General features: G+C 42.2%; 1 protein-coding gene and 1 pseudogene across 1 annotated transcript; one reads left to right on the top strand and one right to left on the bottom strand.

Annotated features, from left to right (window-relative positions):
• Nucleotides 1-22991, bottom strand: part of LOC129489888 (vacuolar protein sorting-associated protein 35-like) — a 74062-nt pseudogene that overhangs the window by 33735 nt on the left and 17336 nt on the right.
• On the top strand, nucleotides 2086-10296 carry LOC129489900 (origin recognition complex subunit 6). The gene is made up of 7 exons (XM_055293096.2): nucleotides 2086-2546; nucleotides 3788-3917; nucleotides 5155-5318; nucleotides 5879-5968; nucleotides 7472-7584; nucleotides 7996-8064; nucleotides 9417-10296. The coding sequence occupies exons 1-7, from the start codon at nucleotides 2482-2484 to the stop codon at nucleotides 9542-9544; spliced, it is 759 nt and encodes a 252-aa protein (XP_055149071.1). The 5' UTR covers nucleotides 2086-2481; the 3' UTR covers nucleotides 9545-10296.

Here is a 22991-nt window from a genome sequence, read left to right as displayed (position 1 = left end):
TTCAAACAAAGGTACAGAATATCACGTTAATGAAAGAACTATTTTAAAAATGATGACATGGCATACATTGACAACTGAAGTAGAGAGAAATAAGGATGATGAGGGCATGACAACTTCAAAGTATAATTTGAACACCAAACGGCTCTAACTTCATTTCCAATACATATCCCCAAGAATCCTCTGATGGAGCACACTGAACGTTCTGGCTTCATCTATTAGCAATACCTTTTCTTTCCACCTGGAGAATTTCTTTCCACCCTCTTTATAGTCTCAGTTCAAGTTACTTCCTGTAGTCCTTCCCAAAATCCCCAGGCAAAACTATCCCTCCATGACCCCAAAGCACTGAGCTGACAATGTTAGTAAAGCAATCCACATACTGTATTACAGTTAAGTTCTACAAGCGTGTCTCCCCCAGTAGCCTCTTAAGTTCGACATTGGTATCCGGTGCCACAGTCCGTGACACTGAAGACACACAAGATGTTTGATGAATTGAAGTGGATTCTGGAGTTCTAGGGCTGGGAAGGGCCAAAAGGGCCAACACTTGCTTTCGGATGCAAAAGTGCGACACCAAGAAGACTAAGCGACCTGCCTAAATTATAGACAGTGACTGTGAAAGAACGAATACTCAAGTTTCCTTTCCCAATAAAATTCATGAGGACAAGACTGTGTGTCTGGCAGATTGCTCCCAACTGGTTCACCCAACAAAGAATCGGAGTGTGTAATACATCCTCAATTAAGTGTTTTCCATTACAAAACAATATAAATGTCAATCCATAAACGCTGGGAAACACACAAATCCTAAAGTTAAATTTTGCGCCGGTCTTGTATCAATTCCCAATTATAAAAATTCTGAGAAACAGGCAAAAATCACCTTGTACGGCAACATGTTATATGTAAATAGTATTTGTAAAACATTTAATCCTTTCTGGCATTAAGACATTTAAAGTGAAATCTGTTTCCAGGCTTACAGATTTACAGAAGCCTATCTACACAGAGTGAATAAGATAATTAAAGCGGACATACAGTATATACTCAAAAAATTTATTTACACAGTGCAGGCTATGTCCAACGCTAACAAAATGCAAGTGACAACTTGCCTTTGTGGGAACCAGACACAAAGATTCACATTTTGAGGAAGTTCAAGTCTACCGGCCAACAGCCACACCACGATTTGCTGCCGTCACAGAGGGGCCCTAAGGAGAAGGACTGCTTCCAGCAAGTCAAATACTTGGATTTCATCAATGGAGAGACAAAAGAGCCAAGGTGCGCCCAATGCACAAATGCTAAAGTAAACAATCAGTCTCCTTTGCGACCGTCAGGATTAGAAAACAGCCTGAGGAAATTCATGTAAGCAGGTCCCCAGAACTCGCTGACAAACACTGCAGCCGAAGACGGGTATGAGGCCAGGAAAGGCCGAGGAACCACTGCCGCCCCTCCAGGAGGGCGCGGGGACGGCCGAGCACAACTAGGCACAAAGGTAAAAACGCAACATCTGGGCGGGTCCCGGCGCCACCTCCCAGTCTCAGGGCCCCCACGCGCCCCGGGGGCCAGACGCTCAGACCTAGGACTACGGGTCCCCTCGTGGTGGGCAGGTGGCCGATTCCACTTAGAGGAGGCCGCAGGTCTTCGTGGACCCCAAAGCCTACATGCCAAGTCACCCCCACAGAGAGGCCGCCCCGTCTCTCAGCAACGGCCGCAGCCAGGAGCCGCCGCCCACCCCGGCCCGGATCAGCCTGCCCGCGGCCTTCCTCCTCCTGTCCCCTATCCCGCAGGCCAAATCGGGCTGGCCTTAGTCCCGAACGGTCTGTGGGGCCCCTTCTCCACTCGCTGGGGTCCGGGGCGGTGGGAGAGAGCAGGGGCTACAAGGAGGGTCGACCCGGGTGCCACTGCCTCCTCAGCACTCACCATGGCGACTCCTCAGAGCCTGCAGCAAGCAGCACCCACCCCGCGCGGAGTCTCCCGTGGTCAAGTGACGCTGCGGCACCTCCAAGCCCCGCCCTCTCTAGCCCCGCCCCCGGGGCGCACAGGCGGCTCATTGATTGGCCTACTTCTAGGAACCCAAGTCTCGCGTGCTTATTGGCCCTGGCCACTTAACGCTAGATGGACGGACTTGGGCGCCAGCCAATCTCACCACCGCGTGCGAGAGTGGGCGGAGCGGTGCAGGGCAGTGGGGATCGCCCGGAGGCAGGCAGGAGACAACAGGAGGGAAAGGCAGGGTGTGATGAGTTTGTCAAGAAGGAATGGAAGGAGTGGGAGCCGACAAGTCCACGTCCACCATATCTGTGTTGGCGAGTGCGCTAGTGATGCGCATGCGCAAAAGGAAGACCCTGTTTGGCTTGTGGGAAGGTCTCAACGTCCTGTCCTAACCAATCCAGATGCGCCGGGGGTGGGGCCTGTCTCTCACTGGCTGGTGCAGCCTCTGCGCGCGGGTTTCGTTGCCCCGCGGCATTCGCCGCAGTTGTTCGCTTTAGTGCGGTAGTCATGGGGTCGGAGCTGATCAGGCGCCTGGCCCCGCGCCTGGGCCTCGCCGAGCCCGACATGCTGAGGTGAGTTCGGCCGCGCAAGACCAGGGCTGGGCTTCCGCCTCGCGGCCCTGGGCCCTCAGGTGAGGCCCGCGCCCTTCCCAGGCGACGGGCGGCGCAGGAGTGACGGGGAGCGCTAGGGCCGGGCGGGGTTTAGGGCCTACTTCAAGAAAAACTTCCCGGCCGTGGGCTTGAATGAGATGGCAAGAAGGGCGATGGCAAACGGCGATGGCACACGTCTCTGGGAACAGCCAGCCCCGTCCGTGGGTGGCACACGATGGTAGAAAAACGAGCCAGGGAGAACTTTCTGCTCATTCCGCCAACGCCTACTGCAGTCGTGTTTATAGCCGTGAACCCGACCACGAGGCGCAGACCCCGCTGTCTGTAAGGGCGAGGACTGTGTAGACCTTAACCGGGCCATGCGCCAGAGCCACTGGGCTTCGGGTGGAGCGCGGCCTAGCGGCTGCCTTTAACAAAACAAACAAACAAACTCGGAAAAGCAGGCGCCGTTCCCGCTGAGGCCGGATTGATGGCAGGTGTTAGGCGAGGAGAGATACGGCAAGAGCAGCCCAGGCAGGGACGACAGCTCTTGTAATAGCCTTGAGATGGGAAGCAGGATCCGGGGTTCGAAATAAATCCATTGTAGCTAAAACGTGGAGCAGTCAGGCGAGGGAAGGCAAGGAAAAGAGCACTTAAAAGATTTGAAGACACACCTGCAGGACTCGGTAGTCTTTTAGAACAGTGGTTCTCAAAATGTGGTTCCTGGACCAGCAACAGCCATATCATCTTGTCACTTGTTAGAAATACAAATTCTTGGGTCCCATCTCAAGCCTACTGATCAGTAACTCGGCCTGGGACCCAGTAATTTGTTTTCACAAGTCCCCAAGGTGATTTTCGCCTACAATCAAGTTTAAGAACTACTGATTTAAAGGAAATAGGAGGAAAGGAGGAACCCTGGTCTAACCTGCCTGTGTCTGTGATAGTTCATGCTTATTCCAGTAATGGAAGGAGGAAAGAAGGGTTATTTTTTTTTGTCAAAATTTAACTTCCTTTTGCCTGAAAGCATTTGAGCACAGTGATGTTTGGAGTCAGTGCTGGTTCTGTCTTCCTCTCCCCAGAGGATATGACCTTCATTCCCAGCCCCAGATAAACGTGCGACAGGAGTTAGGCTTAGTGTGAAGCTCACCAGGCTGTATTCATTGTTTACCAACGTGTTGAGCAAACTTCTGAATAAGCTGTAGCGAACACACTGCCCTTTTAACCAGGAAAGCAGAGGAGTACTTGCGCCTATCCCGGGTGAAGTGTGTCGGCCTCTCAGCACGCACCACAGAGACCAGCAGTGCAGTCATGTGCCTGGACCTTGCAGCTTCCTGGATGAAGTGCCCCTTGGACAGGGTAAGTAGGTCCCACCGAATGTCTGAATAATCCAGTGCAACACTGAAGCTCTTTTAACTTTTGGTTGAACTAAACCCTAGTAAAAACTCTTGTTTCAGAATTGTCCTGGCTATTCTTGTATGTTATTCTGGAAATCCTGTAGAATCATTTTGCATTGGAAAAAAATTTTTTGCCATGTTTTCTTTACTCTTCACTGTTTTCCCTGACCACCTCTTTCTCGGCTAGAGGCCATCTTCCACATTGCTGCTAGCATTATCCTCCTTTTAAAGCACGTATTTCCAAACCCCTATGCTTTTCTTCCAATGTCACAGTGTTTGAGAGAACAAGCTTTGGGGTCAGGAGGAATTGCGTGTTAAGATCAAATCTCCACACTAGCTACCTCTGTTAGCCTCCAGTGTCCTCATCCATAAAGTGAAGATAAAATATCCAATTTCGCTGGATTATTATGAGGATTAAATGTACAGAACACCGTTAACACAGTACCTGTGTCATAACGATACACTCATTAAATGGTAATATTAAAACAAAGCTTTGTTGATGACCATCAAACTCTCCAGCCTCTCTTGAATCCTGGCCTCATGCTACAGTATTCACTTAACAGACTCTGCACCTCAATGATTTGTGGCTTTGAAAATGCAATACCTTGTTTTTTCCTACAGTGCTCTTCTGGTAAACTCCTATTTGTCTTACATGACCCTGCCTTATTGTTACATTGAAACTTTCCTCAAGTCTCCCAGACAGAGCTGGTTTCCCACAGTGGATCCTCCTGTTTCTTTTCCTAGTTTCCTTTTCCTCTTTCTCTCCTCTATACACACACACACACACACGCACGCACACACACACACACCCCACCCCCTACTCCACTCCCACTACTTCTTCCTTTTCCCAATAAATTACACGTTAGCACCTTTGTATAAACACAAGTAACCATATATGTGTTTCCTGTGGTATTTTACTGCCTGTTTTGACTATATTAATATTGTGTTACAATTTTAAATCATCTGTGCATATGCATGACTGCCTGCGTTTGTATAGTTTGAACTCTTTGAAAGCAGTACTTCCTCAGCCTGACATGATTACCAGTTTTTTGACTAAATGAAGCTAAACCTTTTGGTAGAGTGACTTGCCACAAAATTAATTTTGAAAAGTTATACTGCTCATTAAACAAGTGTTTAAGGGTACTAATATATAGAACTTAAGGTTTTTGTGATTTGTGTATGTGCTTTTCCTTTCACAGGCTTATTTAATTAAACTTTCTGGTTTGAACAAGGAGACATATCAGAGCTGTCTTAAATCTTTTGAGTGTTTACTGGGCCTGAATTCAAATATTGGAATAAGAGACCTAGCTGTACAGTTTAGCTGTACAGAAGCAGTGAACATGGCTTCAAAGATACTAAAAAGGTATGGGGCATAAAGAACCTTAATTGAAAATGTATACCAATAGGCCAGGCGTGGTGGCTCATGCCTGTAATCCCAGCACTTTGGGAGGCCAAGTCGGGTGGATCATGTGGTCAGGGCTCAAGTGACTGGGCTTTGGGGTCAAGTGACTCAAGACCAGCCTGGCCAATATGATGAAACCCCATTTCTACTACAAATACAAAAATTAGCTGGGCATGGTGTCATGCACCTGTAATCCCAGCTACTCAGGAGGCTGTGGCAGGAGAATTGCTTGAACCCAGGAGGTGGAAGTTGCAGTAAGCCGAGATTGCATCACTGCACTCCAGCCTGGATGACAGAGCAAGACTCTGTCTTGGGGCGGCGGGGACCAGAAAATGTATACTGATAGATACAAATTATCCATTGTCCTATTCTGGTTAATTTTCAGTCTTTAAAAAAAATAACTCATGTTAAGTGACAGCACACATATCCATTTTAAAAGCTTGTAAGTTCTGGTTTACACTTTCAGTCTCTTTTCAAATAATATTTTCTAACAGATAATTCTGCAATAACTTCTCCTTTAGCTATGAGTCCAGTCTTCCCCAGACACAGCAAGTAGATCTTGACTTATCCAGGCCACTTTTCACTTCTGCTGCACTGCTTTCAGCATGCAAGTAAGTATTTCATTAAACATTCAGAAAAGTTACCAAGTGGGTTTTTCATCCCCAAGGAATACTTCTAATTTAGTTGATATCAATTCAGAGCATATTTTCCCCTAGAAATAATATTAGGAATATTGGCCAAGTGACCATATTCCCAGTTTATCCCATAATGTAGCTAACAACTTGGAACTAGTGTTGCCGGAATTTCACTAGCCAAATAGCAGCTGTATACATATGCTGGGAATTCTGATTTCAGTCTGCCTTTTATAAGAGATGATATCTGTCATTAAAACAATCTTCATGTGTGATTTTCTGCTCATATTTTTAAAAAAGTACTGGCTGGGCCAGGCGTGGTGGCTCCCGCCTGTAATCCCAACACTGAGAGGCGGAGGCAGGAGGACTGCTTGAAGCAAGGAGTTCAAGACTAGCCTAGACAACATAGTGAGGCCCCAATCTCTTAAGAAAAAAAAAAAAAATTAGCTGGGTGTCAGCGCGTGCCTCCGGTCCTGGCTTCTCAGCTACTCGGGAGGCTGAAGCTGAAGGCTCACTGGAGCCTAGAAGTTGTTGGTTATAGTGAGCTATGGTCATGCTACTACACTGCAGCCTAGGCAACACAGCAACACTGTCTCTAAAAAAAAAAGCATTGGCTACAACTGTTCTTCAAGGAATTTATAACATATTTTAGTGATAAATTCTCACATCTGAATCTTAAAATTGTGGGTTATCTATGTGTATACTGAAATGTTACCTTGGAAATATTAGTAATTGTTGATATCTTTGTTTAAAGTTATCTTATTTTTATCTTGCCAGAAGACTCCTTAGAAAACAAAATGTAGTTGGCCCTTAAAGAATGGATTTCTCACTACCTACCCACTAATTTTGGTATGCTTGGCTCTATTAGGTACATACCTAGGAGTATTAATTGGCATTTGTGGAAAACATCTCTTCAATTCAACAAAAGTATGTGCATATACGGAGGGAGTGTAGCTGTTATTGTAGAAAACAGAATAGTCAACCCTACTTTTGAAACCATATTACGCTGAGTAAGAAAAGATCTTGACAGGTCTATTATCCTGAAGAAAAAGTTTATTTTGTGTTTGTAATTAGTGGTTGCTGTGGAGTTCTTATTAGGAGAGTTTATTTTCAGGGTGGGGTGGGGTTGTTACATTCCTGTAATATCCTGTGAGTTAAAATGAGCGGAACATTAAAAAGTCCTATGATTGTCATTCATTAAATTAATCTGAGATTTACTAAAGAGTTCTAAAAGTCATGAAGCACTACAGCAAATGTCTTTTATGTGCCCCTTTTGTTATAAAACAGATCCCATGTGCATTTTAACTCTCAGTCCAATAAACGACAACTTAGCATAGATAATAACATGTTTGGAATGAAGGAAAAAAACTAGACAGAGGCTCTTAAAGCGTGGTCAAAAAGAAAATAAGTTGATTACTTGGTTGCCCAGAGAAGAAAACTGTACAGGTCTTGAGAAAAGCAAGTTATGAAATTGTTTTGTAGGATTCTAAAGCTGAAAGTGGATAAAAACAAAATGGTAGCCACATCCGGTGTAAAAAAAGCTATATTTGATCGACTGTGTAAACAACTAGAGAAGATTGGACAGCAGGTCGACAGTAAGTATTCTGTAGTTCAAGAATGTGTCATTTGAAAATGTAGTATTTTTGCTTGTAAAAGTCAAATATTTTCAAATACGTAAACTGGCTGCTTCCTAAATTCCGTATTACGTGTGGACCAGATATGTTTTTATTGATGTTTCTAACCTATGATTCCATGCATCTGTGCCTGGAAAATAGATTCTCTATTAACATGTTCCCATGTTAAATACCAGCCTGTAGATACATAAGCCAGGATAGAAATGATTCTCAAGTCTGACGAGAGGCCAAAAAGAGAAGTCTAAGATCATTTGTCTTCTCCTCCTCATATTTGATCAGTTAAGGTGTCTAATTTTATTTGTGATCCAAAACATGCCCAAATACTGAAATTGAGGACAGGAGAAAAATTAACCTTGATAACACTTCTTAAAGGAGAACCTGGAGATTTAGCTACTCCACCACGGAAGAGAAAGAAGATAGTGGTTGAAGCCCCAGCAAAGGGTAAGTTTTACTAACACGGTACTGACATTGACATTTTATGCAGTGAACAGCCCAGTGCTGCTCTAGCAGCTTGCCTGACAGGAAGTCCAGTTTTAAGTAAATTCTGACTGTGAATCATTTGATAAAACCAGTTTTCCAAGCAATCAGTAATGGAAGTAACATCGTTATTGGGTAATTAAGAATATGGCTGGTCTGGCACTGTGGCTTATTCCTGTAATTCCAGCACTTTGGGAGGCTGAGGCGGGAGGATTGCTTGAGCCCAGGAGAAACCAGCCTGGGCAGCTACAGCTAGGTATTTGTCCTACCTGGGCATGGTCTGATGGGAAGTCCCTAGTTGTATAACCAGTCAGCTGGTTGGCTGTTTGTGGTTGGCTGGGGATTATTTTTGTCTTTCGGAGGTTCTTTTCCCCCCACAAAGAAATGTTTCCAAGTTAAGTTCCAGTTTGCTTATAAGAGCTTTAGCTACAAAGACAATCTCAGGCAAATGGCTGCATTATTGTTTTAATACCACCTACTGGCTATGTGATTTTTTGGTTTTTTTGTTTGTTTGTTTTTTGGTTTTTGGTTTCTCTTTTTTTGAGACATGGCCTGGTTCTCTCACCCATGCTAGAGTGCAGTGGCACGGTCTCGGCTCACTGCAGCCTCCGCCTCCTGAGCTCAAACCATCCTCCCACCTCAGCCTCGCGTGTAGCTGGGACTACAGGCATGTGCTACCACACCTGGCTAATTTTTGTATTTTTGATAGAGATGGGATCTCACTATGTTACCCAGGCTGGTCTTGAACTCCTGGGCTCAAGTGACCTGCCCCCTTTGCCTCCCAAAGTGCTGGGATTAAAGGCATGAGCCACTATGCCCAGCCACTGGCTATGGGATTCTAAGAAAGTCTATAATTTCTGTGAGCCTCAATTTCCTGACCTATAAAATGTGATTAATATTATCACCTATTATGGAGTGTAGTAGGGGTTAAATGAAATAGTGCTATTTAAAGTACTTGGTTCAGTGCCTATCAGGCACCAGTTAAGTGCTCGATAGACGTTAGCTATTATTAGATGTCTTGGAATGCTTGGAGTGTAAAGGAGAGAAAAAAGTGATAGCTAAGCTAGGTGTGGTAGTGTGAGCCTATAGTCCCAGCTACTCAGGAGGTGGAGGTGGGAGGATCACTTGAACCTCAGAGTTTGAGTGTGGCCTCAGCAACATTACAAAACCCCACCTCAAAAAAAAGTGATAACTGCTGTTTCTCCACGTTATTTCAGTATCTTTTCTATTTTAGACAATTTAAACAAGTTTACCTTTTTTTAATTTCATTTCTAAGCATAATAATTTTGAAATTCCTTTTGATAATTTTCTGTTAGAAATGGAGAAGGTAGAGGAGATGCCACATAAACCACAGAAAGATGAAGATCTGACACAGGATTATGAAGAATGGAAAAGAAAAATTTTGGAAAATGCTGCCAGTGCTCAAAAGGCTACAGCAGAGTGATTTCAGCTTCCAGACTGGTATGCATTCCAAACCAATAGTACATTGCCACCTCCAGGAAGACTTGATGGCTTTGGGATTTTGTTTAAACTTTTATAACAAGGATCCTAAGACTGTTGCCTTTAAATAGCAAAGCAGCCTACCCGGAGGCTAAGTCTGGGCAGTGGGCTGGCCCCTGGTGTGAGCATTAGACCAGCCACAGTGCCTGATTGGTATAGCCTTATGTGCTCTCCTACAAAATGGAATTGGAGGCTGCGTGCAGTGGCTCACACCTGTAATCCCAGCACTTTGGGAGGCCGAGGTGGGTGGATCACTTGAGGTCAGGAGCTCAAGACCAGCCTGGCCAACATGGTGAAACCCCATCTCTACTAAAAATACAAAAATTAGCCAGGTGTGGTGGTGCGTGCCTGTAATCCCAGCTCCTCAGTAGTCTGAGACAGGAGCATCACTTGAACCTGGGAGGCAGAGGTTGCAGTGAGCCGAGATTGTACCACCGCACTCCAGCCTGGGTGACAGAGCGAGACTTGTCTCATAGATAGATAGATAGATAGATAGATAGATAGATTAGATTAGATAGATGGAATTGGAGCCATTTTGCTTTAAGTAAGTGGAAGTCCCTTGTCTTATTCAGAATATAAAATTCAGTCTGAATGGCATCTTACAGATTTTACTTCAGTTTTTGTGTAAGGTATTTTTTATTTGACTAAATCAATATATTGTACAGCCTAGGTTAATAAATGTTATTTGTGTATGCATTCAAGTTGTACTTGTCATCAGTTTGGGGGAATCCTTCTTATGCTAAAAGCTATGTCTCGTCTAACAGGAAAAAGCCCAGGTTCCTGTCCACTGAGCCACAGGGCCCACCAGACCACAAACTCAAATCAGACTTTAAAACCTTGCTCAGCCACTTATCAGCTGTGAAACCTTTAGCAAATTAATTAACTTTTTTATGCCTCATCTGTAAAGTAGGAGCAGAAATAGTACCACCTCGTAGATAATATGGAGGAGTTTCTGAGCCAATACATATAAAGCATTTAGCACAGTACCTGCTATGAGTAAGCATTTAGAAAATATTAGAATAGAGAAAGAATCTCACATATGGAGGTCTCATAATGAATTAAACATTAGCACCTTTTTATAAAATCAAGCCTTTTTTTTTAATATCTACATATTGAAAAATGTAAACTTAGTACATACTACTTATTTTCAGACTATGGAAAAGGACCTTTTCATGGATGTTAAGAAGCTGCTAAAGGCATCATGCCGGACATGATTTTAACTAAAATTAAGAATATATGATATAATTAAATATTTCCATGATAAAGGGATTGCATTCAAATGTTTAAAATCTATGTAGAATGACATCAGTAATAATAAGGGTTGCCTTTTATCTGCTACAGGTAATGAATAATACCTGCTACATAGATCTAGAATGACTAAAGGCGATGTCTCTTTATTCCCCCTACCGTTTTTAGTTTTAGAACTTTAGCAGACTAAGGCTAAAGAAATACCACAATCAAATGGTCCCAACATAAGCATGTCTGGCAAGGCCTGTGGTATTGGGGAATGAACATGAGCTTTGGAACCACACACACTTGGGTTTAAATTCTGGCTCTGCCACTTCTCCCCTAACAAAAGCCCAAAATCTTTCTGACCCTAAGTTTTCCTATTTATAAAATAGAAAAGCTGGGCACAGTGGTGTGCACCTACAGTCACAGCTACTCAGGGGCCAAGGCAGGAGGATCACTTGAGCCAAAGAGTTTAAGTCTGAAGTATGCTATGATCACACCTGTGAATAGCCACTGCACTCCAGCCTGGGCAGTACAGGGAGACCCCATCTCTTAAAAAAAAAAAAAAAATAGCTAAAATAGAAATACCTGCCTTGTGAGGATTAAAGGTACTATTGTATTTGTGAAGTGCACAGCATTTAGAAGGCATTCACTAAATAGCTCTTGTTATGGCTTTGATCCAAAATTGATAAATCTTCCTCATTTATTAAGAAGGTATGTAATTTGAGACCCAGCACAATGGCTCAGGCCTGTAGTCTTAGCACTTTGGGAGGCTGAGGCAGGCAGATTGCCCGAGCTCAGGAGTTCGAGACCAGCCTGGGCAATATGGCAAAACCCCATCTTACTAAAAAATACAAAAAATTAGCCAGGCATGGTGGCAGGCGCCTGTAGTCCTAGCTACGCAGGAGGCTGAGGCACGAGAATTGCTTGAACCCAGAAGGTGGAGGTTGCCGTGAGATTTCTAGCTTCGAGTCAAAAGCAATGTACTTATCACCCTGTAAAGTTAAGCACATTCACCTACTTAAAAATTATAGTAAAATATATGTAACAAAATACACTATCTTAATCTTTTTAAAGTGTTTATGGTTAAGTATTATGTAGTCATTTTGTTTTGCAACCAATCTCCAGAATTTTTTCATCTTGCAAAACTGACTTAACCATTAAACAACTCCCCATTCCTCCCCACATCCCCTGACAACCACCATTGTACTCACTCTCTCTGAATTTGATTAAGGATTCGTGTAAGTGGAATCACAGTATTTGTGACTGGCTTTTTTCACTTAGTATAATGTTCTCGAGATTATCCATTGTTGTAACGTGTCAGAAGTTCCTTTTTAAAGCTGAATATTCAGTTGTATATACCACATTTTGTTTATTCATCCATCAATGTGACACTTGGGTTGATTTGAGTAATGCTGCTATGAACATGTGTGTACAAATACCTCTTGAGGACCCTGCTTTCAATTCTTTTGGGTATACACTCAGAAATGGGATTGCTGGATCATATGGTAATTCTATTGATTGACTGATTGAGATGGAGTCTCATTCTGTTGCCCAGGCTGGAGTGCGGTGGCACGATCTCAGCCCACTGCGAACTATGCCTCCTAGGTTCAAGCAATTCTCCTGCCTCAGCCTCCCAAGTAGATGGGATTACAGGTGCCCACCACCACGCCTGGCTAATTTTTGTAGTTTACTTAGTAGAGACAGGGTTTTGCCATGTTGGCCAGGCTGGTCTCGAACTCCTCAGATGATCCACCTTCCTCAGCCTTCCAAAGTGTTGGGATTACAGGTGTGAGCTACCACACCTGGCCTCTATTTTTAAATTTTTGAAGAACTGCCATAGAGGGTATGCCATATTACATTCCACCCACAGTTCATAAGGATTCCAATTTCTCTACATCTTTGCCAACACTTGTTATTTTCTAGTTTTTCTTTTTTTTTTTTAATAGTAGCCATCCTAATGGGTGTGAGGTGTTATCTCATTGTGGTTTTGATTTGCTTTTCCCTAATGATTAGGGGAAAGATGTTGGGCATCTCTTCATGGACTTGAATAGACATTTTTTAAAGAAAATATACAAACAGCGAATATGCCCCTTTTTGAATCAGGTTGTTTGGTTTTTGTTGTTGAGTTGTAGGAACTCTTTATATATTCTAGATATTAACCCTTATCAGAAATGATAGGTAAATATTTTCTCCCATTCCTTAGGTTGCCTTTTCACTCTGTTGATTATGGCCCTTGATGCATGGAAGCTTTTAATTTTTATATAGTCGAATTTATTTTTACTTCTGTGGTCCGTACTCTTGCTATCATATCCAAAAAATCATTGCCAAATCCAATGTCATGAAGCTTTTCCCCTGTTTTCTTCTAAGAGTTAAATGGTTTTAGCTCTTACATTTAGGTCTTTAATCCATTTTTAGTTAATCAGGCACATTCACTTTTAAATTACCCTGTTAAGATGTGATTCTGATAAATCTAAAATTTCTGAGCCTTGTTTAAATAGCGTATGAGAATAAATATAAGTAGTATTGTCTGTTTTTTCTTTATGCCATGAAAGCAAGTAATGGTATTTTGATAATTTGCAATATAATATGTACTTAGTTATTTTTTAAATTAGTTGGGGAGTGGAGGAATTACCTTAAAGCAGTCTTGTCCAAATGCCCTCCTAGGAAGCCTTTCTGCAGTTTTCTAACACAATTACAATCCCAGTGATGAATGCTGTGATGATGGTTAATACTGAGTGTCAGTTTGATTGGATTGAAGGATACAAAGTTTGATCCTGGGTGTGTTTGTGAGGGTGCTGCCAAAAGAGATTAACATATGAGTCTGGGCTGGGAAAGATCCACCCTTATTCTGGTGGACACGATCTAATCAGCTCCCAGCAAATATAAAGCAGGCAGTAAAACGTGAAAAGGAGAGACTGGCCTAGCCTCCCAGCCTACATCTTTGTCCTGTGCTGGATGCTTCCTGCCTTCGAACATCAGACTTCAAGTTCTTCAGTTTTGGAACTCGGACAGGCTCTCCTTGCTCCTCAGCTTGCAGACAGCCTACTGTGGGACCTTGTGATCATGTAAGTTAATACTTAATAAACTCCAAATACTTAATAAACTCCCCTTTATATACATATATATATATATATATACACACACATATTTTTATATATATATACATTTTATATATATATACACATATATACACTATATATATATATATATATATATATATATATATCCTGTCCATCTAGAGAACCTTGACTAATACACATGCTTACTAGTTAGTGAATTTGTGTGTTTCAGTACTGTTGTTATAAACACTTTTTGGAAGCTCACTTCTTTAACAGTTCTTCATGGTTTAACTGATTAAAACGTTTTTTTTGTCATGAATGTTTTCAAATACAACAGTAAAGAGGACAGTATAATGAAACCCATACACATCACCTAGACCCAAGTTATTATTTGTTGCCATACTTACTTAACTATACCTTCCTTTTTCTCTGAAGTCATTTAACCACATTGCCAATATCACACCTCACAAAATTAATAGTAACTCTATCATCAAATGTGAAATTCATAATCTAAATGTCTCAAAAATATCTTATTGTTTGCTCAAATCAGGGTCAACACAAGGTTCACACTTGACATTGAGTTGTGAATTTTTAATTATAAAAGTAATACATGTGGGCCAGGCGCAGTGGCTCACACCTGTAATCCCAGCACTTTGGGAGGCCGAGGTGGGCAGATCATGAGGTCAAGAAATTGAGACCATCCTGGCCAGCATGGTAAAAGCCCATCTCTACTAAAAACACAAAAATTAGCTGGGCGTGGTGGTGCATGCCTGTAGTCCCAGCTACTTGGGAGGCTGAGGCAGAAGAATCGCTTGAACTCGGGAGGCAGATGTTGCAGTAAGCCGAGATTGCGCCACTGCACTCCAGCCTGGCAACAGAGTGAGACTCCATCTTGGAAGAAAAAAAAAAAAAAGGAATACATGCTCATTGTAAAAAAAAAAAAAACGATTCAAAAGGTTCAGAAAGATAAATGAAAAGTGGAATTCCCCCTCTCCCAATCACCCACTTTTCACACTCCACTGTTAAGTTTCTTGCATATCCTACAATTTTTTAATGCACATACAAGCATATGTCTCTTCACAGATGGGATGATACCATGTATACATTCTATAATTTTTTTAAGAAAAAATGGCTTTCAATATATCTAGATCTATCTATAACAGCTGTGAGGAATTCCACTATATGGATGTGGCAAAATTCATTTAACTAAAACCAAACTAATAGGCATGTGTTGGTTGTTTTTACTGGGCCATTAGCAACAGTGCTATAATAAACATCATTTTGCATAAATCTCTATACAATTGTTCAAGTACGGAAGGATAAATTTCTAGAAATAAAATTTCTGGATGAAAGCATGGGCATGACTTTTATTTGGATACATATCCATCAAAAGTGGGAGAATGCCATTTTCCCCACACTCTTAGCAATTCTTCACCAATCTGACAGGTGGAAAAAGTGGGCCCCAACTACCTTTTAGAGTTTCTCTGCCCAGCAGTTTCCAGTGACTGTACATGCAAATGGAAAAGTCCCATTAGAAATAGTTGACCCAACACAGCTGCAATCAAATATTTGAGCTAAGTACACACCAGCAAAGTACTAAAAATATCCAGAAAAACTCAAGCTTCATAAAACCTCAAATTTCAAATCAAGGATGCTAAAATCCACATAGCTCACTTGTGTGGGCCTGGCCTAAACAGACCCCTCAAAGGAACTTTGGAGGGAAATTGTTTCTCTGGGTAAGGAATAACAGCATTAAGGGAAAAAAATTAAAATTGGTAGATACAGGATTCTCTCTAGATCTACTTAGTCCAATATCGATGCACTAACCACATGTGGCTATTAAGCACTTAAAATGTGGCTAGTGCGACTGCAGAACTGAATTTCTAATTTAATTTTAATACATGTAAAAGTGGATACTTCAGTTATTGGAAAACTGTGAGTTATGTTTCAAACAACTTGAGTATGTAAGTACATTTTCCACAGTAAGTTTTAAGAAATCTAAATACAGATTAAGTACGTCTGATGAAAACCTAGCATCTGAATTGACAGGTTTTTTTTGTATGTGGGGGGTGGGGACAAAGTTTTGCTCTTCCACCCAGGCTGGAGTGCAGTGGTGTGATCTCAGCTCACTGCAACCCCCGCCTCCTGTTTAAGTGATTCTTGTGCCTTAGCCTCCCAAGTAGCTGGGATTACAGGTGTGCGCCACCACGCCCAGCTAATTTTTGTATTTTTAGAGATGGGGTTTTACCATGTTGGCCAGCAATCTGCCCACCTTGGCCTCCCAAAGTGCTGGGATTACAGATGTGAGCCACCATGCCCAGCCTTGACATGTGTTTTTAAGTGTAAAATATACCAAATTTTGGAGACTTAGTATGAGAAAAAGAATATAAAATACCTCTTTTTTTTGAGACGGAGTTTTGCTCTGGTCGCCCAGGCTGGAGTTCAATGGTGTGATCTTGGCTCACTGCAACCTCTACCTCCTGGGTTCAAGCAATTCTCTGGCCTCAGCCTCCCTAGTAGCTGGTAAAATATCTCAATTTTATATTGATTACATATTGAAATATTTTTGATACACTAAGTTACATAAATTATTAAAATTGACTTTCAATGGGTTTTGTTAGAGAAGTTACTAGAAATGTTTTAATTATGTGTATAGCCTGTACTATATTTTTGTTGGGCAGTGCTGCTCTAGATATGGTAATTAACTACCTTTTTCTGGGGAGATGTTTCATAGCATTCTCCAGAATCTTAAGTCCAAAACAGGGTATGAACCACAATAGAACTATAAAATATACTCTCTAGCTCCTTCTGGAGGCTGCCCTCAAAAAACCTTTTAAAGAAAGATAACAGACATTTAAAAAATAAGACATTTTGCTAAATCACTCACTGTCTCATCAAAGGACAACTTCCAGCAGCTATGTCTTCTGATGTTCATTCTTCAGCTGACCAACTTGGAGGAGGCCTAGACTTGCTGGTACTGAAACTGTTAGTTCCCAACAAGGGTTAGCCTTCCAGAGGAAACGTAACAACTTGAGAACTGCAGCAGCAGGATAACCTCTCCACCTGCCTACCTCTCTGTCAAAAAACAAGAGCCTCTGTTATGAGACAAAAATCCTGAAAGGTGGTGAAACTGTTGCGTGTCTAATTAAAATCTAAAATTCACAACATCGACTAAAGCTGCTCACCTGAGGCCGAGCACCGTGGCTCACGCCTATATTCCCAGCTCTTTGGGAGGCCAAGACAGGTGGATAACCTGAGGTCAAGAGTTCGAGACCAGCCTGGCCAACATGGCAAAACCCCATCTCTACTAAAAATACAAAAATTAGCTGGGCGTGGCAGCACACGCCTGTAATCCCAGCTACTTGGGAGGCTGAAGCACAAGATCACTTGAACCTGGGAGGCAGAGGTTGCAATGAGCCAAGAACACACCAGTGCACTCCAGCCTGGGTGACAGAGGAAGACTCTCTCAAAAAAAAAAAAAAAAAACTAAAGCTGCTCACCTGAGAAAAAAATGGGAATAGCACAAAAATCATGTAGAAGGAAGGAAATTTAAAAGATTGTGTATTTTTTAATAATAAAGTACTCCTTTTAACCATTTTACAAGTTGGTAAAGTATCTAAATATACATGTATTCAAGTTCGTAAATGTATTAGTTGAAGCTTGGTGTGGTGGCTCACACCTATAATCCCAGCACTTTGCGAGGCTGGGGCAGGTGGATCGCTTGAGCTCAACACAGCAAAACCCTGTCTCCACTAAAAATACAAAAATTAGCTGGGTGTAGTAGCGGGCACCTATAGTCCCAGCTACTCATGATCACCTGAGCCCAGGAGGCGGAGGCTGCAGTGAGCCAAGATCACACCACTGCACTGCAGCCTGGGCAACAGAGTGAGACCCTGTCTCAAAAAAACAAAAAAAGTGTTAGTTGCTTGCCATGTTGAGAACAGTATGATTTCAGTGAAGGGATGACAGGGCTACTCTAATGCATATAGAAAAGTGTTTAAATGTACAGTGGACCTTTGAACAATGTGAGGGCCAGGAGTACCTACCCCCTTGCAGTCGAAAATCTGAGTATAACTTTTGTCTCCCCAAAAACTTAACTACTAATAGCCTAATGTTGACTGGAAGCCCTATCAATAATATAAACAGTCAATTAACACCCATACACACATACGTGTATGTGTGTGTGTGTGTGTGTGTATACATATACTGTATTCTCTTTTTTTTTTTTTTTTGAGACGGAGTCTTGCTTTGTTGCCTAGGCTGAAGTGCAGTGGTGCAATCTTGGCTCACTGCAAACTCTGCCTCCTGGGTTCAAGCAATTCTCCTGCCTCAGCCTCCTGAGTAGCTGACATTACAGGCATCTGCCACCCCGCCCCACTAATTTTTGTATTTTTAGTAGAGACAGGGTTTCACTGTGTTGGCCAGGCTGGTCTTGAACTCCTGACCTCAAGTGATCTGCCTGCCTCAGTCTCCCAAAGTGCTGGGATTATGGGCATGAGCCACCGCACCCGGCTTATATACTGTATTCTTACAATAAAGTAAGCTAGAGAAAAGTTACTAAAATCATAAGGAGGAGAACATATGTTTACTATTCATTAAGTGAAAGTGGATCATCATAAAGGTGTTCATCTTCATCATCTTCCTGTTGAGTAGGCTGCAGAGTGGGATGAAGAGGAGAGCATGGTGTTGCTGTCTCAGGGGTGGCAAAGGTGGAAGAAAATCCATGTATAAGTTGACTGTGCAATTCAAACCCTGTTCAAAGGTCAACTGTACATATATATAGGAAGTGTACGTGTAGAGTGACAACACTGAGAGTGCTACAGCCTGAGGCAGCAGAAGAGCAGCAGCTTTCCTTTATGTCTCAGGATGTATCATTTCTGTGTTTCTCCAAAAGCTGAACCTCATTACATTCTTATCTCTTTCATAAATTGCCTATCAGCTTCCAGACTTACAAGACCAGAAATTTATAACCAAGACAGAGGGGTTAAGACAGGGCAGAATTAGGAGAGAGGTGGAGGTGTGTGGAGATTTAAAAAGTACACTCAAAATGATCACTTCTCTGATTTGGCTATGACAGTTGACATATTTTGACATTTCAAGTGATGCTGATTCTCAAAAGGGAGCATAAGTTAAAGCAAGTTTGAAGATCACTGTCCTAAATCCACATGGCTTGACACGAGAATGGGGTAGTACAATAAAATGTCAGCTCACACCTGAGGAAATCAAAATTCTAGGAATTCTTTGTACTGGAGGAGATAATACTGAATAACATGGCCCCTGCAAAGTAGTCTACTGAGTTCTTTAATCAGTGTGAGTTTAGAATTTAAATTTGACAGATGCAAAGTACCTACCTAAAGCATCCTTACACTTACCACCAAAAGTAGGTATATTTGAAAGGTACACAGAGCATTTCACACGTAGTGATCTTACAAGGCAGGAAAAAAACGTTCTTAGGAAGCTTCTTTACAGCCACTTTTCATCCACAAGGAAGGCAGCAGCCATAACTATTTTTACAAAATAAGTGGAATCAATAATACAAAAACCAAATTATTTAAATGTTTGAGTCATCTCTTCACTTCACCACTGGCGTCAGTAATTTCTGGACCCATTGGAGCAGCAGAGTTGAAGATTAGGGAGAAGTTGGAAATTTCTTTAACCTGTTGGCAGCAGTCACCGCATAGAAATGTTTCTTGAGGCAAGGAGAGAAGAAAAGAAAAGAAAAGAAAAAGCATATATTTTAGACCAGTGGCTTTATGAAGAAACAATAAAAGGATTTAAGTGAGTCCAGCCACTGGGGTTGGTTTAAATCTGATAACCTAAAGGGGAGACAAGTTTGTAAAATAATTATGGAATAGTCACATGACTTTCAGGGGCATGTTGGGAGTAAATATGAAGTGGGAAGATACATCATCCTGCCCCCTTTTTTTTCTTTTTTTGGGGAGGGGCTGGGGGGTGGGGATGAGGTCTGGCTCTGTTGCCCAGGCTGGAGTGCAGTGGCGTGATCTTGGCTCACTGCAACCTCTACCTCCTGGGCTCAAGCAATCCTCCCACCTCAGCCTCCCAAGTAGCTGGGACTACAGGCAACCACCACCACGACTGGCTAATTTTTGTCTTGTTTGTAAAGATATGGTCTCACTGTGTTACCCAGGTTTATCCTGCCCTTTTCACATGAAAAATGGAGCACCCTAGAACAGTGTCTTATTTTTATTTTTTATCAGCCTACATCATGCTTTGACAGAACAGTGTTTTTCAAATTGTGATTCACAACCAAGCAGTGGGTCATGAAATCAAATTGGTGGGTTGTGAACAGCGTTTAAAAAATAAAACCAAGTGGCACAGAATAGAAAATATCAGAATATATCATACTCTGTTAGAGAAAATGTTGTGATTTTTTTTTAAAACAGAGATGGGAGTCTCCCTCTGTCACCCAGGCTGGAGTACACTGGTGTGATCACGGCTCACTGCAGCCTCAAACTCCTGAACTCAAGTGATCCTCCCTACTCAGCCTCCCGAATAGCTGGGCCTATAGGTGCAGGCTACCACGCCTGAGTCAAATTTTTGTTGTGTGTGTGTGTGTGTTTCCCGGTATGTGTGTACATGTATTGGTATTCTTGTGTACTGGCTCCATACATAAAGGGTTTTGTTTATGCTTTTGGATCCCCAGTGAGGATCTAAGTCCATATTAAATTGTTGGAAGCCACTTCCCTGGATCACAACTGCTTTTAAGATAGGTTTTATGTCCATGGTACTAAAGAATTCTGTTGTAAACAAGAGAATTGTTTACAACAGGCCTTTCTTATATCCCATTTCTGAAATGTGGAAGAATCAGGCCTCAAGTTCTAAGCAGTTAGTTCAGGAGCTTCACTGTGATTGCCACTGAGAACATACACTTAAGCTTCATTCTGTCACTTCAAGTGTCCATATAAGCACAAACCAAATGTAAGTTTTATGCCAGTTATTTTTGCTCTGTGACATTTTTAAATCAAGCTAGCAGCTTTTGACATGAGAGAGATTTTTCCCCCAAATAATCTTTCTGTTTAGAATCAAAATGTAAGTAAAAACTTGGCTACAGGCTGGGTGCAATGGCTCATGCCTGTAATGCCAGCACTTTGGGAGGCTGAGGCAGGATTGCTTGAGGTCAGGAGTTCAAGACCATCCTAGGCAACTTAACAAGACCCTGTCTGTGCAAAAAATAGAAAAGTTAGCAAGGCATGGTGGTACATGCCTGTAGTCCCAGCTACTTAGGAGGCTGAGGTGGGAGGATTGCTTGAACCCAGGAATTTAAGGTTACAGTGAGTCATCATCATGCCACTATACTCCAGCCTGGGCAACAGAGCAAGACCCTGTCTATAAAAACAAACCCAAAAAGAAGAAAAAAAAGAAAAGAAAAGAAAACTTAGCTGCAGTTTTTTCCAAGGACAGATTAGGATGACAAATTCCACCTTTACTAAGAGAAAAACCAAATACCTTCCATTTTCTTTGAGCTATGTATTTCTGCAGCAGTAGTTGGGATTTGAGACGAGCTTTGGATCTTGAAGCTTTGGCAGGCAAATTATTCAGCCACTCGTGTTTCAGGCACTGTGTGGCACTCATTCTGCAGCTGTGAAATCAAAGAGCAGTTAAGACTTTTAGTTGGAGTTGCCTTTTCTCATCCATAAATCTGTTCAATTGGGTAGGAAGCCTGAGTCAGTGGAACGGATTAATCATTTAGGCAGATTCATGCCATGTACCAAAAAGGGAACTCCTTGTGTCTAAAATTCCCTTCCTTCAAAGTGCCAGAAGGTTGTCAGCAAAATGTTCTCTGACCTCTATAAGCGGGAACATATTCCAGTGATTCTGGGAGGAACCACCTCCCAGAGCGGGCTGAGAAGTTGAGGCAGGGCAGTAGGAAGGCTAGCTATGCCTGGAATTGCTCTTAAAGAAGCAAAAGAACAGGAAATTTGAAGGAAGCTCATTTCTCCTTCCAGAGTATGAAGGCAACTTGTTCATCTGACTTAGAATTTTTTTTCCTCTCACATAACTTTTCACAGTCAGAAAGAAACAAAATTGTAAAAGTCAGGGAAACACAAGCTGTCTTAGAGCCCAGACTCTTGGGCCTTAGCCTTGGGTTGTTAATACCTTTGGTTATGTCTAGTTATTACCTTATTCTGAGTATCACAAAACTCAAATGGCTTGACCCATGACTTTGATATAGATGCTGAAGCCTAAATAGATCTTCTTCACCAAGAAACAAGGTATTCAGATCTTTATTCTGGAAATAACATCTGCATATCTCAGTTCTTTTTTTCAACCTTAGCCTATGACAACTGATAACTTGCAGGACCAATCTACATATGCTTCTTTCTAAAACTATATTTTATGCCCCTACTTGTTTGTTGTTTCATTGATTTCCTGTCCCTTTCTCTGTTCCCCTTATTTTTCCAAAGAAGTAGCAAACTAAGAAATCTTGAATGGAGTTTGTCCACAGGAAGAAGGACCTTCATGGTCAGCAGTCCTGCCCAGCTCCCAGACCTGGGATCCCCATCAGAAGGGCCCATGAGTGACAAGCAATGAAAGGTACCTCTTCTCTTTGAACAGCAACCGGGAAACAAAGTCCTTGGTCTCCTCCGAGAGCCGTTCAAAGGTGTCAGCATCAAAATCTCAGCTACAGTTTACAATGAAATTCATGGTCTCTGCATCTGTTTCCCCTAGAAATGAGGACAAGCCACTGAGTCTATAGAAGAGAGAAAGGACCATCAGTAGGTGGAGGCCACATTTGCCAACATGCATCGGCAGAATAGAGAAGCTTACAGAGTTCAAGTGGACCTAGCCAGAACCAAGAGGGTTCAAAAGAAAAGCACCTCCACTACTTCTCCACCGGATGGAGTCTAGTGTGTTCATTAAAGGGAGGAAGTGGAAGGATTTAAAATTCGGAGGCAAGAAGAATTTTTGGAGTAAGTCCCCTCTTGTGCTCACCTCTTTCCACCTCATTCCTGAAGTAAAGAGTAAAATTAGGGCCCAACTTGGTATGCCCAGTTATCAAGTACACATTGATTTAATTTTAGAAATAGAAACAGCCTTCCATGTCCTTGAGACAGCCAGGCTTATTTAGATGCTACC

This window comes from Symphalangus syndactylus, chromosome 9 (assembly GCF_028878055.3).
Source record: "Symphalangus syndactylus isolate Jambi chromosome 9, NHGRI_mSymSyn1-v2.1_pri, whole genome shotgun sequence".
Classification (NCBI taxonomy): domain Eukaryota; kingdom Metazoa; phylum Chordata; class Mammalia; order Primates; family Hylobatidae; genus Symphalangus; species Symphalangus syndactylus.
This window is presented reverse-complemented; position numbering and strand designations above follow the sequence as displayed.

Excerpts from the sequence above, each read along its gene's own strand:
- LOC129489900 (XM_055293096.2), top strand. The coding sequence starts at position 2,482 with ATGGGGTCGGAGCTGATCAGGCGCCTGGCCCCGCGCCTGGGCCTCGCC. Across the intron at positions 2,547-3,787 it reads GCCGAGCCCGACATGCTGAG|GAAAGCAGAGGAGTACTTGC; the intron begins GTGAGTTCGGCC and ends CCTTTTAACCAG. Across the intron at positions 5,969-7,471 it reads GCACTGCTTTCAGCATGCAA|GATTCTAAAGCTGAAAGTGG; the intron begins GTAAGTATTTCA and ends ATTGTTTTGTAG.